Consider the following 14,141-nt stretch of genomic DNA (forward strand, 5'->3'; position numbering starts at 1 on the left):
GGGTCAAAGGAACAGTTACCTCCCCCGCTGTGGTGAATCCTAGCGTGGCGCTTAGTTTGACGCGGGGGCAATAGGGCAATAGCCTTACCACCAATAGACGCGACTTAGTCAGTGTAGGCCGTGTGTCTAGTCAGTAACTTTGTGACATCGTGAATTGATTAAAACGACTGGCCATAATCAATTAGGTAAAACTAGGCATGACGGGAATTGAACCCGTATCAACTGCTAAGAAAGGAGAGCGAATTTCCCTGGACCACCAATAATATATGGGGGCGCGGACTATAAACTCACTATTGACACAGATCAAGAGAGAGAGAGAGAGAGAGAGAGAGAGATTACCTCCGGTTCTTCTGAGCAGCCTTTTTGTCCATTATAACAGGCACGCAGTTGGTAAGTTCCGTCCAGTCTGCGTGTAAACCACAACTCCAGCCAGTGGAGAACCTCGAGAAGAGCCACGATTCCTCTTTCCCTGGCCGGTGACAAGTGCATTTCTTCTGACCGGGTTTACAGTCACAGGGCTGCTCTAACCGTATATTCCGTACTAGGTGACGACCAAAAGTGGTACCCCCAGTCTTTTGTATGTGCAAAAACACTATCACATCATCTCCTCGTATCTTAAAATCCACGTCCCGCATAAGATCTCGCTCGGTAAAGTTAAATTTTGACAGAAATTTCGGAGGGCTGTCATCCTCGAGCTCTTGATCTCTGTACAGGTCATCGGGCGTAGGATACAGGGTGAATGGCGGACGCATCCCTCTCAGTTTTTCACCAGTCCCAAAGTGACAAGAGTTGCTGCCTGCTGGACAAATATACTGATACCCTATCATCACAAAAAGAACTGCCAAAACTGGAACTAAAATTAACTTATTTAATTTATCATTCATCATAATAAGCATGGGTCTATGCCATTAATATGAATAACTACCGTGCGCCAGGCACATTATTCTGCTGGACCTAGAACCCGTTGACACATGTTGAGTTGACAAAGACACTCAACAGAAAAAGTAGCCTATACTGACTATTGGCTTTTTTTTTTTTTTTACATTTTAGTTATACGTGGAATTATGAGTTTCACTGCAGTCTAAATCCAACGGCAAAGTTGTTAAAAATGCACACAGATTGTAAATAATAAATAATTGCAAGATATTACTTGATTTCGTTACTTTCCAGGACTGCTATCCAACTTGAGATTCAGTGACTCGTTAGCGAACTCTCAGCGTTTGCATGCACGGACAATCTGTTCCATTGGGCTACTGTCATCCAGCAGGAAAGCAGCATAGCTTAAATCATTGCATGTCCAACACCAGTGGCATTCTTATCATACGCGCAATCCCATGCATGCACTAGCAAAGCAGTCGTAATGTCCCAATTTGATGTTCATGTCCAGCACCGTGCGACTGCAGTTCTGTTTGGTGGGATGGGCTTTGTGGCATCGCGGTCAGTCAATCTAGACACCCCTCACTGAAACGATTCGGAGCGAAAAACGTTGAACTATAGGCTTCACTCGTCACTTTCACATCCGTTCGGTTAGAGGAGCAGTTCAGTCTAATCTTTCTCTCCTGAGTGTTCGTGAGGCTATCTGAAGCGATAACACATTGTGTGGTAGACTCTTTGCGCAACCACGCGTTCTCTCTCTCTCTCTCTCTCTCTCTTTCTCACTCGCTCTCTCACTCTCGTCCGGAGTCATTTCAGACCGCACAGACCAACGTAAAGACAATGTACAACTAATCACGGCAGCAAAGGCAATGCGCGTGTTCAGAGTAACTTTCTATTGGTTTATCATTAAAACAACCAATGTAGAGCTAATCGTTTAACATGTCAAACTAAGCTAGCCTATATAGCCAAATAACTTAACCTTATATTTAACTAAATGAGGAATTCTCACTACATCTTAATGCCTATGCAATCCTATTTTGCAGGTTTAGATCTGACAAAACATGTAATCCACCTCTCAATTTGAAGCTAATGCAGCAACACATTTTGCAGAAATCTTTAAGGGACAGCCACTAAAACCAACACCGTAGGCTACCATATGTTTTGTTAACAGCATTGTGTCATAAACTCGAAAATAGATTTTCCTTAGGCTACATGCTGCTGATGAAAGTTCTGACGGACATGCCTCACACACAGGCAATTATCAATAATATGAGATGTGTGCTATAAAGTGGAGTTGTCTAATTACAAATTAAAGGTTCGGTTTGTTCCTGGTGGATCTCCTTCACTTCAGACCTATTTAGATGTAAACTAGTCCAAAGAATATCTGAGACACGGTATATAGGCAAAGTCTGAGAGGTTCTACTTTCATCTGCATCATGCCTGTAACATCTAAGAAACTACCCCCCTCCTGGTAGATTTTGAGATTTTACCCTAGCTGTCCAGAATGTGCCTGATGGGCTAACCGGAGCTGAGATTTATTATAAAATGTATATTTAGTACATGTCGATTTATTACATGTCGGAAGGAGATGTAATTTAGAATTAACTCGTACTTTTGTCCGGCGCTGTCTGTTCTTTTCAAAGTTCAGAGAGATTGTCCATTGCTGTATAGCCAGTAGTTTAGCTTAGGACCCAGCAATGGCGGCGACCAGTCAAACCGGGGTAAGATAACGGCACAATAACAGTAACCATTGGAAACTTCTTGTGTGTATAAAACTATACCCTGTTATATTGGTTTGGTATACAACGTGTACACAGTCTTTATGAAAACTGAAATGTGTTTCCTACGCTTCATACATTTGAAATGTTTGTGATGATGGGTCTCACTCATCTCTAAATCTGGTTGCTCATCAGTATCAGATACATTCCAAGCCCTAAATATGTTTACTGTTCAGGCTACACCCTGTTCTGCCTGTTATGGAGTGTAACAGCATACATGCTTCATCCATGATAAGCTAATTTAGTAGGCTTTAATTTAACTCAGTCTCATATTAGCATGGCTTTGTGTGCATGTTGCTTTGTGCGAGATGCGGCTACGTGGCATCGCCATAACACATAACCGCTACAAAGCATCAGAGCACAGATGTGTTACATCTTGCTCAAGCCATTATTTTAGTCAACCTCAGTCCATTTGGAGAACCGAAACTGATAGAGAGGCCAAATGCGTTTTCGAATGGTCAGGTTGCAGCGATGCTTACAGCAGCCTACGTTACTCGGTATAATAGCCTTGGTAGTGAATGAGATGAAACGCAAGGTTGTAATGGGCTTTTCCACGATATGCCCCCTGTCAACAAATGAATACATGTACATTTGTATTTGCATCATTAGGACCACACAATGAGGACCATCACCCACTTGATGTTGCTGCTGTTGACTCTGCAGCATGTTCATGCTGCATCTAAAGGTGTTGCGGCCAGTCTCAAAGCCAAGTGGCCCATGACGCCTCTTTTACTTGAGACAAGGTAGCCCTCGAATAATTCTCAGATGGCCATGACGAACTGTAAATGGATGTTTTGCTAATGATTGTTCTTGTAATTAATGGGCATGGATTCTATATAGAGACATCCAGAATGTTATTACTCTTAATTTTCACTCAGACTATATTTCTATTATAGTTATAAATTACCTATAACTATCTGTATCTATAACATTTGATTGGTCACAAAATGCTGTTGAAAATCATGGTAGTTTTCATCATTCAATCATAAGCCAGGTGGTAGTTATTCTGCCTAGATTCTCTGTGCAGTTACAAATACATACTATAACAAAGTTAATGTGTTAAACTTTTTTCAATTTCTGCAGTGAATTCGTTGGGGAGGAGGGGGAAGAGAGGTTTTGGCAGTTTGTTGACACTGTGAAGGAGCTTACTGTATATAAGAATGGAGGTAAGTGTAATAATCTAGTTAAGCAAAATGAATTTAGTTAGCATAACTACTTCTAATAGTGGCACACATATGTCTGGACATGTTCTCTCTCCTCATTTCCATATATGACTTTTCATTTGCAGAGTCTGTGAGATCCTATTATAGCCTGATTATAAAGAAAGCTGGCCAGTTTTTGACTGCTCTTCAGGTCAGTCTCCTGAGGCTCGCTCTCTCATTGAGAGCCTATTCACCTGCTGTCCATGCATTCCAACAGGTAGGTCTTAATCATACTAACACTGATGAACAATGATGATAGTTTATTTTGTTGATATACATTTTATGAAAAGGCTCAAATCATTTAAAAAAAAAAAAAAAACACTACTCAGTGAGAGAATATTTCAGCTAAAGTTTTAACAGGACTGAAATATCAAGCAGTAGTATCTGGCCAACTCTAAAACCTAAGATGTTATCGTCATGCTATCCGGTTGTGTGTTTGACCTTGAGATTGCCAGTGATGAGCCACCCCCCGAGGCCTGCGCAGCCTTCCTCTCGGTCCACGGCCAGCATGCCTGCAGCACCAAGGACCTGAAGAAGCTCCTGAAGGCAGCTGCAGGCAGGTAACACACCAGCTGCCGATGCCTTCATCCAGGGACTACCATTGCTTTACCATTATATTGTATAGCACCTCCTGTGAGGATTTGCACTCTCACATACACGTTTCCCCTTATAGACTGCCCAGTTGTGTTCATTTGCTATAGTAAGGGGCTTGTTAGCGTGCAATAGATATCAGTTTAATAAGTAAGGATACTGTGTTGGTAAACTAGCAAACACTTGACTTCATATGTATCCACTGACAGGCCGAAGCCATACTTGTACAAGAATGATCATAAGTTCCCTGGAGTCAACAGCACGGATCTCCCAGTGGTGATCCTCTATGCTGAAATTGGGACCAAGAAATTCAACATTTTCCACAAGCTCCTGGCAGAAAGGGCAGGCGAGGGCAAGCTCATCTATGTGCTCCGTCACTTCGTAGCGGTGAGTTATCTGTCTTTCTCTCTTTCCTTCTTTGGTGAGAAACTGCTCGAACAGCTGATGGTTTGTCAGTTCATTGCTGTCATGTTGATAGCTGACATAAAACATTTCCTGCTCGATGGCTAGCAATGTTACAAATTGGCTGTAGCTGCGGCAACAGTCTCCGATCGCTTGACCAATCTATGATCAGAATTAAGTGTTACTTCTCGTGTGCAAGTGTGCAAAATGGTATGACTTAAAGGTTCAGTAGGTTAAATTTCACAATGCCGCCCTCTGCCATTTCTTATTACTGCAGCAATTGTTAATATCCTTGTGTTATATTAAGGTATCATAAAAGCAATTGGTATTCAGATTATTTGGCAGTCTTTGCAATAGTTCCCTCCCCCATGGTTTAGGGCCTGTGGTGCCAGTTCCTCAGTGCATTGTTCATTTTTAGGTGGCTTTCACACCTCTAGTTCATTTGGTTGTTTAGAACGAGGGACATTGTTGCAATGATGAATTTATGCTTTGGCTTGTTTTGGTCTCGCATGAAATTTCATTGTCTTGGACAAAACTCCTAAGTAAAGTAGGTGGCAGGAAACAGCGAGAGAATAGAATTAGTCTCATCACCAACATTTAATTAAATGAACACTGTACATTGTATTGATGTAAAACACCCAATTGACACCGTAGGTTCAGTCATCATGCTCTTGCAGAAATTATGAGGAACTGCAAAATATTTGTTTAAAATGTATAGTCTGTAAAGTTCAGTTGTCTAAGGAGGCTGTTTAGAGCCTGGTTGACCCTGATGATTTCCTGATTATTGTGTAAACCTACATTAGGATGAGGATTAGGATGACCCTCTGCCTCTGGGTTTGGAAGTGGTCTACTCAGCTCACTTTCAAAGGTCATTACAAAGGTCATCCAAAAGGTCACCTACCTTTCTCTCTCAGACATTGAGTGACTCCACATGATACTGTTGAATCTGTAGCAGGTAGGACAAGTCATCTTTGGTGTTTTCATTGTCGTGAAATCTGTCACGGTTGACTTTCAAGGTTGAGTATGTTTGTTGTGGTGTCAGCTGTCATGCCTGTCAGTGCTCAGCAAAGTCTTTCTGGTTGTGGTTTCAACATCCTTTCCATCAGCTTCCATTGACTTCCAAAATGTTCTGGCCATGAATATGTTTGTGATGGCACTTCTCAAATAAAAGCAGTACTAGTCATAGTTTTGTTGTTTAGGACATCTATCTTCTTGTCAGGTACTTTGGGGTTTCACCATAAGTCAATAAACTAAGAAACCTACAATGACTGGAAATGCCTTCACATTGATTTCCTCTATGGTGGTGTCTGTAACCAGGATTTTTATTGGACCGTGTGACTAAAACTTCTTGCCCAGCACTGTGCAACTCATTCAGAGTTCAGTGAGCTGTTCCCCAGTGTGATCTATACCTTTCTGTCATAAGCAGCGCTTGCCCTGGTTTAGCTGTCTGGATCAATTACATTCTCACAAGTTCAAGGTGACAGTTCACTGTGAAGTCTGTTAAAGTAACACTATGCAACAATTTGACACTTTATGAGGTGTGGTTTTATAGGAAACTAGTTTTGGTACCATCCTCAAATTCATTTTGATAGCATATTGTCATGTGAAGGACAGATAAACACTTGCCATCCAGGATATGCACTATGTAGTTCTGTGTTTCCTGGCTGGAACACCTTGCAAAAATGGGAGAAAAGCTTTCACAGCATGACATTGCCAGCTTTACTGCCAAAAGACACAAGTTAGTGTGTCGGCGAGCTTCTATCAGTGTCAACTGGGCTGTTGGTGTTGTTCGCATGCCTTTAAGGTAGTTAGCTTGCTAGTTTTGGAAAATAACTCCTTATTGCTGCTTTAAACTATGGTAAATCTAGGCAGTACAAAATGTCATGCAAATAAACCTTCAGTTAGACTACACTTCAGCAAAGCAGATAGGTCACTTTCAACACCTACTGCATTTTGTATGCTTAAAGAACTACATAGTGCATATCCTGGATGGCTAGTGAGGAAGACACAGGTGTTTATCTGTCGTACATGAGTCATGTCTGACTGTGAGAGCATTCGATTTCACATTCATTGACTGGTGTAAATCTCTCAATACCGTTTCCCCTCAACTATTTTGGCCCATTGCCCACACAGGGCTGTATACCGACTAGCTTTCACATTGTCCCCAAGACTACAAATTAAGTGTGAGCAATGGGTTGGTACACTGATAAGACACAGTAATGGTTTCCTTTCAAATACATTTGGACAAACCTATAGAAAGGTAACTTTTTAAGGTTCTCTGGTAGAACTCTTAATTAATAGGGGTGTAGGAAAATATGGATACTCCTGAGTATCGCGATATTATATTTTGTGATACTGTATCGATTCTCAAGAACACTGTATTGAATTTTAATTAATAGTGTACATGCATTCTTGGCATTTTATGTTATGTTTAACCCCCCAACCGCCAGAACAGGGTTGTAATCTATCTTCAGCCGTTTGACTCTTCCACTCCGCTCAGGCTTTATGCATATGGTGATGGTGGTCTTTATACTATGACCGCTTTCCCTTCCTTTCGCCTTGCTTACAGTATCGTAGTATATTGAATTGTAACCCCTGTATCATGATGTGTATTGCCAGATTCATGGCATTACACAGCCATTCATTTATTTATTTACATGTGTATAAGCCAACATATGCTGCTCCCTATGACATTGGCAGTCACAGGAAAAATGCAGTCACTATGGTCGTTTCAGTATATGAAAATCACTTCAGTGAAAGTCAATTTTCTTTGAATTTTTCTTTCCCCAATCACTTCCATTCCCTAATGTTTTTCTTTTTCCCTGACAGGAACCGAAGCCAAGAAAGATGCTCCTGTCTGGATACGGTGTTGAACTGGCTATTAAAAGCACGGAATACAAGGCTGTAGATGATACACAAGTCAAAGGTGCATTAGCTAAGCCATCATTTATGAGTCCATGAATAGTACATGACCAAGGGATGCTTACCCTCTTTTCATTTCATTGTGCGCTCAATTCTGTTTAAGATACGAAATCAGCAGCAAACGGTGAAGATGATGACACTGACGAGGTTCAAGGTTTTCTTTTTGGAAAACTAAAGTGAGCAGCATGTTCCTTATTTTCATGTTGATATTGTGCACACATTCTATCAGATGTTTTTGGATTGAAGGGGAATTTGGTTATAATGTAGCATGACGAAATCCTAGTGTTTCCTCTTTATACTTGCACACTGATCACTGCATACTTTCACCTCAAGGAAATCCCACCCAGATTTGAAGGAGCAGTTAGGTGAACTCAAGAAGCACCTTGTTGAAAGCAGTAACGACATGGCCCCACTGAAAGTGTGGGAGTTGCAAGGTAGGTGTGTCAACCCTTTTGTGTAATGCTTGGGGCATTGTGTCCTGTTGTGATTTACCTGCCGATTACCGCAATCATCACTAGATATTTCAACACTAGATATTCCACTGTGTGTATTGGTCACATTTGCGCCAGGTTTTCTGATACCATTAGAGACTTATAAATACAACAAGAATAATGGTTATATTAGAATCTGAAGACCTAGTGGAATTTAGAACTGATGCCGTCAACTTTGTTGATGAGATGATTGCTCTCGAAGGGCACCTTGGTGTCTCTGGAGTTCCTCTAAACAAGGAAGGGTTTTTATCTCCTATCTGTTCATTATGATCTTATCAAACATGTTTTTTTTTTTATCTCAATGTGTCAAGTCGTTTTTGTCAAGTCTGAGGATGTAGAGGGCTAGAATAAGGATTGATTGAGTCATTTTCGCAGTCCTTGTGCAGATGCTTTTTTAAAGAAGTGCTCTTGACTGAAGGTCCTTGCCTTCTCAGATCTCAGCTTTCAAGCAGCAGCCACTATCATGTCTGCACCAAAGTATGACTCCCTCAAGTTAATGCAAGACTTGAGTCAAAACTTTCCCAGCAAAGCTAGGTGAGTAAAGTGCTCTCTCTCTCTTTCTTTCTTTCTTTCTTTCTCTCTCTCTCTCTCTTTCTCTGGAATGTAAGTCTATTTTCGCCACAGAGGCTGGTCTGAGTATTTGCTCATGTTTTGTAGCCCTGTAACTCATTGCTAGACTGTGAGTTTGAGGCAGTTTATGGCTTTATGAGAAAATATCCGAGAGTGCTGACTCAGTGTTGTGCTGTTGGGTTTACCATGAGTCAGCTGCAGATATACCATCAGAGGGCCCGGCAAGGTTTTGAAGATTAAAATTGGATTTGACTACTCTTCTGGGATGCGGAAAAACGCTGATAGTGACTGTACATATTTTATTGTTCCCACAGATCACTGACAAGGGTGGCCGTAAACCAAGAAATGAGAAAAGAAATTGAGGAGAACCAAAAGGTGCAATCCCATAAGCTTCCTTACTGTTATGAAATGGCATCAGGGTTGCTGCAGTGTCCATCTTGTTCATTCCCCAGATCGGCAAAACAAAAACACAATTTTGAACATATCTTCTTCTGTGCAATATCAGTGATGAATTAGCTGGCATACAGTCAGTTGTTAGTGTTCTGTCTTTTAGGTCTGCTCAAAATGAATTCTAAAATGAATAGATCGCGTCTTGAATTCTGCCAGTGTTTTTGTTTGCGGTACTACCAGTACAATTTTGATTCACGCACGGACATTGGCAGGAACCAAGCTGGCTAGCTCTTGAATGTCTTCTGTGTATATACAGTTCTTCACGTACATTAATGTTCATGATTTTTGCCACTTCTGCAAGAGCATGAGGTTTTGATTACATATCGAACACGACGTCTGTTGCATGTGTTTTATATTCGACACATTCAGGCCAAAATTCAATTTGATAGATTTCTGTCCCTGGTAAAGCCATGTAAGAGCACTGTAATCCCCCCAGCTCAAAGGACTTCCTCTGTTCTCCAGCGTCTGGGCGACACCATGGGGATCCACCCTGGAGACGCCGGGCTCTTCATTAACGGCCTGCACATTGATCTGGACGTCCACAACCCCTTTAGGTAGGAGCACAGTGGGAGAGTTCTCAGCTTTGAGCCCGGGCGCTTTCAAAGCCACTCTCGGTGGGGCTGAGCAAAACCACAGCACAGCTCCACACATGTAGTGCTTTACTTGATGTGCCTGCACCAGGCATGCTGGCAGAGCCACGCAGCGGCCGCAGCCGAGGCATAATGGGTCTGCAAGGGTAACATTAATGCTCTCCCTCCTGCTGCAGCATCTTGGACATAATCAGAGGGGAAGCCAGGCTCCTGGAGGGGCTGCATAACTTGGGCATGAAAGGGGAGCAGGTGGGGGCATTTCTGCGCTTGCCGATGAACGCCGTGGAGGACAGCTATGCTCTGGACATTCGGCATCCTGCTATTGTGGTGAGAGTTCAAAAAACTGAACAGACACACTCGAATGAATTACTTTGCAGTTTTAGGTAACACGTTTTCATTCCAAATAAACCTAAACAAAATCATTAAAACATGGAAAATGACAAAATAAATGAGCCCTTTGAAACTTGGATGTATCAAAACGATGTAACCGTATTGAGGCTGAGTAGGCTGGCTGGCTGCCTCGGTCCTTTGTAGAGCTCTGCCCTTGAGCATGTGCAAATGGGAAGATTGTTAGTTTGCCAAATGGGACAACTTGTTGCTGTGAGAAACTGCTGAGTTTCTGCTGTTCTGGCTAGTCTGCTCTGTAATGGATGATTTGGCTGTCGGCTTACTCTTGCAACCCACTCAGCGATGTTTTGTTTGTACAGATATGTACTATAACCATTATAATGTGAAGTAGTTTCCAGCTGATATTATTTAGTTGCAATTACTCTTATTTTTGTTTGAATTAACCACCTACCCATGCAGCCTGTCCCAGAAGCTCATGTGTAATGTATAGTCATTTGATTATTCCTGCTAATTAGAACCTGAAAGAACAGATGAAAGGAACAAGACTCAGTTAGTGTCAGTTAGTGTCAGTTAGTGTTGGTGTGTCATCACCTGTCTCAGGTGGCTCACAGCTCCCTTCCTCCTTTGTCTTTCAGTGGGTTAATGACATTGAAAGCGACTCTATGTATCGGACCTGGCCCTCAGGCATCCAGGAGCTTCTGCGGGCCACATTTCCTGGTGTCATCCGCCAGATACGACGGAACTTCTACAATCTGGTGAGATGTAGGCCTCAATAAACAAAACAGCACGGCATGAAATCTACCTTTTAATGTATTCTTTGGCTTTAATGGTGGGGTCATTGTTTTCTAGTTCTGCTAAGGATGTAAACTTGTTCAAATCATAAGGCATATTGCCAACAGTGTATGTATCAGAGTCTTGTTTCTAGTCTGAGTCTAATACCGTCTGTGTTTTTTTTTTTTTTAAATAAGGTTTTGTTTCTGGACCCTTCTCAAGAGGACAGTACTGAGCTGGTCAAACTTGCTGAGCTTTTCTACAAGCATAAAATTCCACTCAGGTAGATGTCTGCTTCTTGTGTCAGTGCCAGACGTTTCAACATGCTCTCTCAGCTGCCTTTTAAAGTGGTGCTCATGTCTTTTATTCTTTTTAGGATTGGATTTGTCTTTGTTGTCAATACAGATGACGAAGTGGATGGTTCCTCGGATGCTGGTGTAGCATTTTGCCGAGTGTGGAACTACATCGAAGAGGAGTATGATATCTCCCAGGCTTTCATGTCTATGATATCAGTGAGTTGCCTTCCCTCCTTAGCTTTTCTGACATGTGTATGATATCATTATAGTAGTACATTTATTCTCGATTTATTTAATCAAACTCTCAGAAAACTGTAGCTTTCTTTCAAACTTTACCCCTCCAGATAGTTCTAATTGCAGACTCTTCGAAGCCTGGCTGTCTTGGATTTTATTTGAGTAGACTGACAAAGATTTTGCCTGAGGCATCTTCCTCTCTTCAGGCTTTAGTTGAGGTTATCGGCTGTGTTCTTGATCTAATGGAGACTGATGGCTAAGCTGCAATGACCCTCTTTTGCACTCGCAGATGTATAACAAAGTAGATGTGGGAGAGACGTTGTCTGTAGAGACGGTGTCTGCATATTTGAAGAGGAAATTTCCGAAAGCCAACCCTGCCAAGATCCTCGGAGTGGATTCAGCCTATGATGAGAAGCGGAAGGTATCTAAGCAATGTAAAATGGCTCTTTGTCTTCCCTTGCAGTAATATTCCCTTTCATCTTAAGAATCCTGCAAAAAAAGTGAAAGGGTTCCCCTGATACCCAATGGAATAGTATTGAGTTCAAAGTCTGCTTGCCTTCCGTCTTGTTAGTGGGAAAAAAAACTGAAAATCTGTGGCTACATTTCCCAAGGTGTTTGAAAGAAAGTATACTTAAGACGATTTAGTGCTGATGACGGTGAACCCGTTTAGGACTGGATAAATGCATACACCTGTGTGTTGTGGGCTGGCAGGCTGGCGGGGAGTTCTACAGGAAGAGTGGGTTGGGCCCTGTACCGGTGGGCCTCTTCAATGGCGTCCCACTCGGCGGTGAGGAGATGGATCCAGAGGAACTGGAGACCGTGTTGCTTCAGCGCATCATGGACGCCACCAACTTCTTCCAGAGGTCTGTGTTCATGGTAAGTCATCATCACGCCGCGCACTGTGTGCTAGAGCTACGTGACTCCAGAGCCATCATCACGCCGCACACTGTGTGCTAGAGCTACGTGACTCCAGAGCCATCATCACGCCGCACACTGTGTGACTTCAGAGCCAAGTGGACACATAAACAGATACAGAGTTGCTTTTCCTGACACAGGGAGATCACTTAATCTTGGACAAATGTCCATTCATGCTCAGTGCAGTTCAGCAGGTAGAGCAGGACACTAACCAAACCATAGCCTTGTATGGAGCTTAAGGTGAGTGAATGACTTATTTCGACTGTAAGGTGTGAAGCACAAATTATATAACTTTTCATGGAGAATCTCCTGGAAAGACACACCAATATTAGTCTTAACTCCTAGTTAGGGTGGTGAACCAATGGAGCCGAATCTCTAGCAGGCTGAGATGTCTGTCATGTCCGTCCCCCCCCCCCATCAGGGCCAGATTGGTGAGGGAGTGGATGTGCTGGACTTCCTGATGGAGCAGCCTAGCGTGGTGCCTCGGATCAACCCCCTCATTCTGAGCACGGACAGGAAGTACCTGGACTTCACCGCCTCCCCAGGTACTATGACTCCACTGAACCCATCTCACCAGTTTCATGTTTGTCTTGCCATCAGTAACCCATTTTTACTTGACATCCCTAATGGGTCTATAATTTACCACTGTAATAAATGCCAATAGTTGAGTTTGTCCTGAAATATATATTTTATTTATTGTATTGCTTTTCTTTTTATCCAAAGTGTCAGATGACTGGGAAGATGCATCCATGTTCTCATATATGGATTCAAAGGATAAAACGGGTGTTGTCGCCAAGAGAATGAAATATTTTGCCAAGAGTGGTAAGGTGGTGGCTGTAGATCATTATTTTAGAGGATGGTTAAGCTAATTAAACATGTACTGTAGTTCACTGCAGCTTTAGCTACCAGTCTGGTATTTAGCTCACAGCATACATTATAGCAGATTGTAATGCAAGTTGGCTGATTTCATTAACTAGTGGCAGATGTAATTAGCATCAAGGTTATAGTATACTTTCTTTGAACCTCAGTTGAATCCCTGAATGAAACGAGAGGATTTGTCCCCTCCTTAGATGAGGAGTCGGTCCAAGGAGTGACCGTGTGGCTAATAGTGGATGTTGGAGAAGCTTCTGGGAGACGGCTGCTGCTGAGTGCTCTAAAGCATATGGTGAGCTGCTGCTGCTGTTTTGATTTCCAATTAGTTTTATCCACAGGAAACGCATTATCTTCAGAAGGCAAGAAGTACACAACTTTAGAAATTAATTTCTGGGCCATTTATCATTGAAATCTCATTTAGGCTTTGTTACAAGTAAACAAGCAAACACGTATGCATATCCGTACCCTTATTACCTGAAAGTGGGCACGGGGTAGTTATTTTAAAGTAGGAATTTGAAATAATATGGTTAGGCAGGATTTTAGTCTTTACGCTTTCATGTTTTGTTTGCTTTGTGTATTTAACTAAGCTTAGGCTATCTGTGTTACCACAGCTTTGGTTTATGCATATTTTTAATTAGTTAATTATATTTAACACTTTCTTTTGGAAAACGTATAGGACTACAGAGGGGTAGTCGGGGGAGATTTGCTGTTCGTAGCAATTTATCATCGGTCATAAAATATGTTGGAGGTCACATTATAAAAATATAATGTATATTCAGTTTTTAGACAGATCTCTTGTATTTAAAGTGGTTTTCCTTTATTCTACATAAAT

General features: G+C 42.0%; 2 protein-coding genes across 3 annotated transcripts in view; one reads left to right on the top strand and one right to left on the bottom strand.

The window, feature by feature from the left end:
- Window positions 1–1,866, bottom strand: part of hs6st3b (heparan sulfate 6-O-sulfotransferase 3b) — a 47,801-nt gene extending 45,935 nt beyond the window's left edge. Inside the window, exon 1 of the mRNA XM_012825056.3 lies at window positions 340–1,866. Within this exon, the coding sequence (XP_012680510.1) occupies window positions 340–896 (557 nt within the window). The 5' untranslated portion in view covers window positions 897–1,866. The remainder of the gene's footprint in view (window positions 1–339) is intronic.
- A 509-nt stretch (window positions 1,867–2,375) lies between these two features.
- Window positions 2,376–14,141, top strand: part of uggt2 (UDP-glucose glycoprotein glucosyltransferase 2) — a 31,048-nt gene continuing 19,282 nt past the window's right edge. For both annotated transcript variants that reach the window (XM_031560336.2, XM_031560344.2), the window contains exons 1-21: window positions 2,376–2,597; window positions 3,264–3,397; window positions 3,738–3,820; window positions 3,943–4,073; window positions 4,304–4,416; window positions 4,657–4,834; window positions 7,679–7,775; window positions 7,875–7,947; window positions 8,105–8,205; window positions 8,697–8,796; window positions 9,147–9,207; window positions 9,745–9,836; window positions 10,049–10,199; window positions 10,856–10,975; window positions 11,189–11,274; window positions 11,368–11,503; window positions 11,811–11,942; window positions 12,233–12,397; window positions 12,858–12,981; window positions 13,160–13,258; window positions 13,507–13,601. In XM_031560336.2, the coding sequence (XP_031416196.1) occupies window positions 2,574–2,597; window positions 3,264–3,397; window positions 3,738–3,820; window positions 3,943–4,073; window positions 4,304–4,416; window positions 4,657–4,834; window positions 7,679–7,775; window positions 7,875–7,947; window positions 8,105–8,205; window positions 8,697–8,796; window positions 9,147–9,207; window positions 9,745–9,836; window positions 10,049–10,199; window positions 10,856–10,975; window positions 11,189–11,274; window positions 11,368–11,503; window positions 11,811–11,942; window positions 12,233–12,397; window positions 12,858–12,981; window positions 13,160–13,258; window positions 13,507–13,601 (2,295 nt within the window). In that variant the 5' untranslated portion in view covers window positions 2,376–2,573. The remainder of the gene's footprint in view (window positions 2,598–3,263; window positions 3,398–3,737; window positions 3,821–3,942; window positions 4,074–4,303; window positions 4,417–4,656; window positions 4,835–7,678; window positions 7,776–7,874; window positions 7,948–8,104; window positions 8,206–8,696; window positions 8,797–9,146; window positions 9,208–9,744; window positions 9,837–10,048; window positions 10,200–10,855; window positions 10,976–11,188; window positions 11,275–11,367; window positions 11,504–11,810; window positions 11,943–12,232; window positions 12,398–12,857; window positions 12,982–13,159; window positions 13,259–13,506; window positions 13,602–14,141) is intronic.

Source organism: Clupea harengus, chromosome 2 (genome assembly GCF_900700415.2).
Source record: "Clupea harengus chromosome 2, Ch_v2.0.2, whole genome shotgun sequence".
Classification (NCBI taxonomy): domain Eukaryota; kingdom Metazoa; phylum Chordata; class Actinopteri; order Clupeiformes; family Clupeidae; genus Clupea; species Clupea harengus.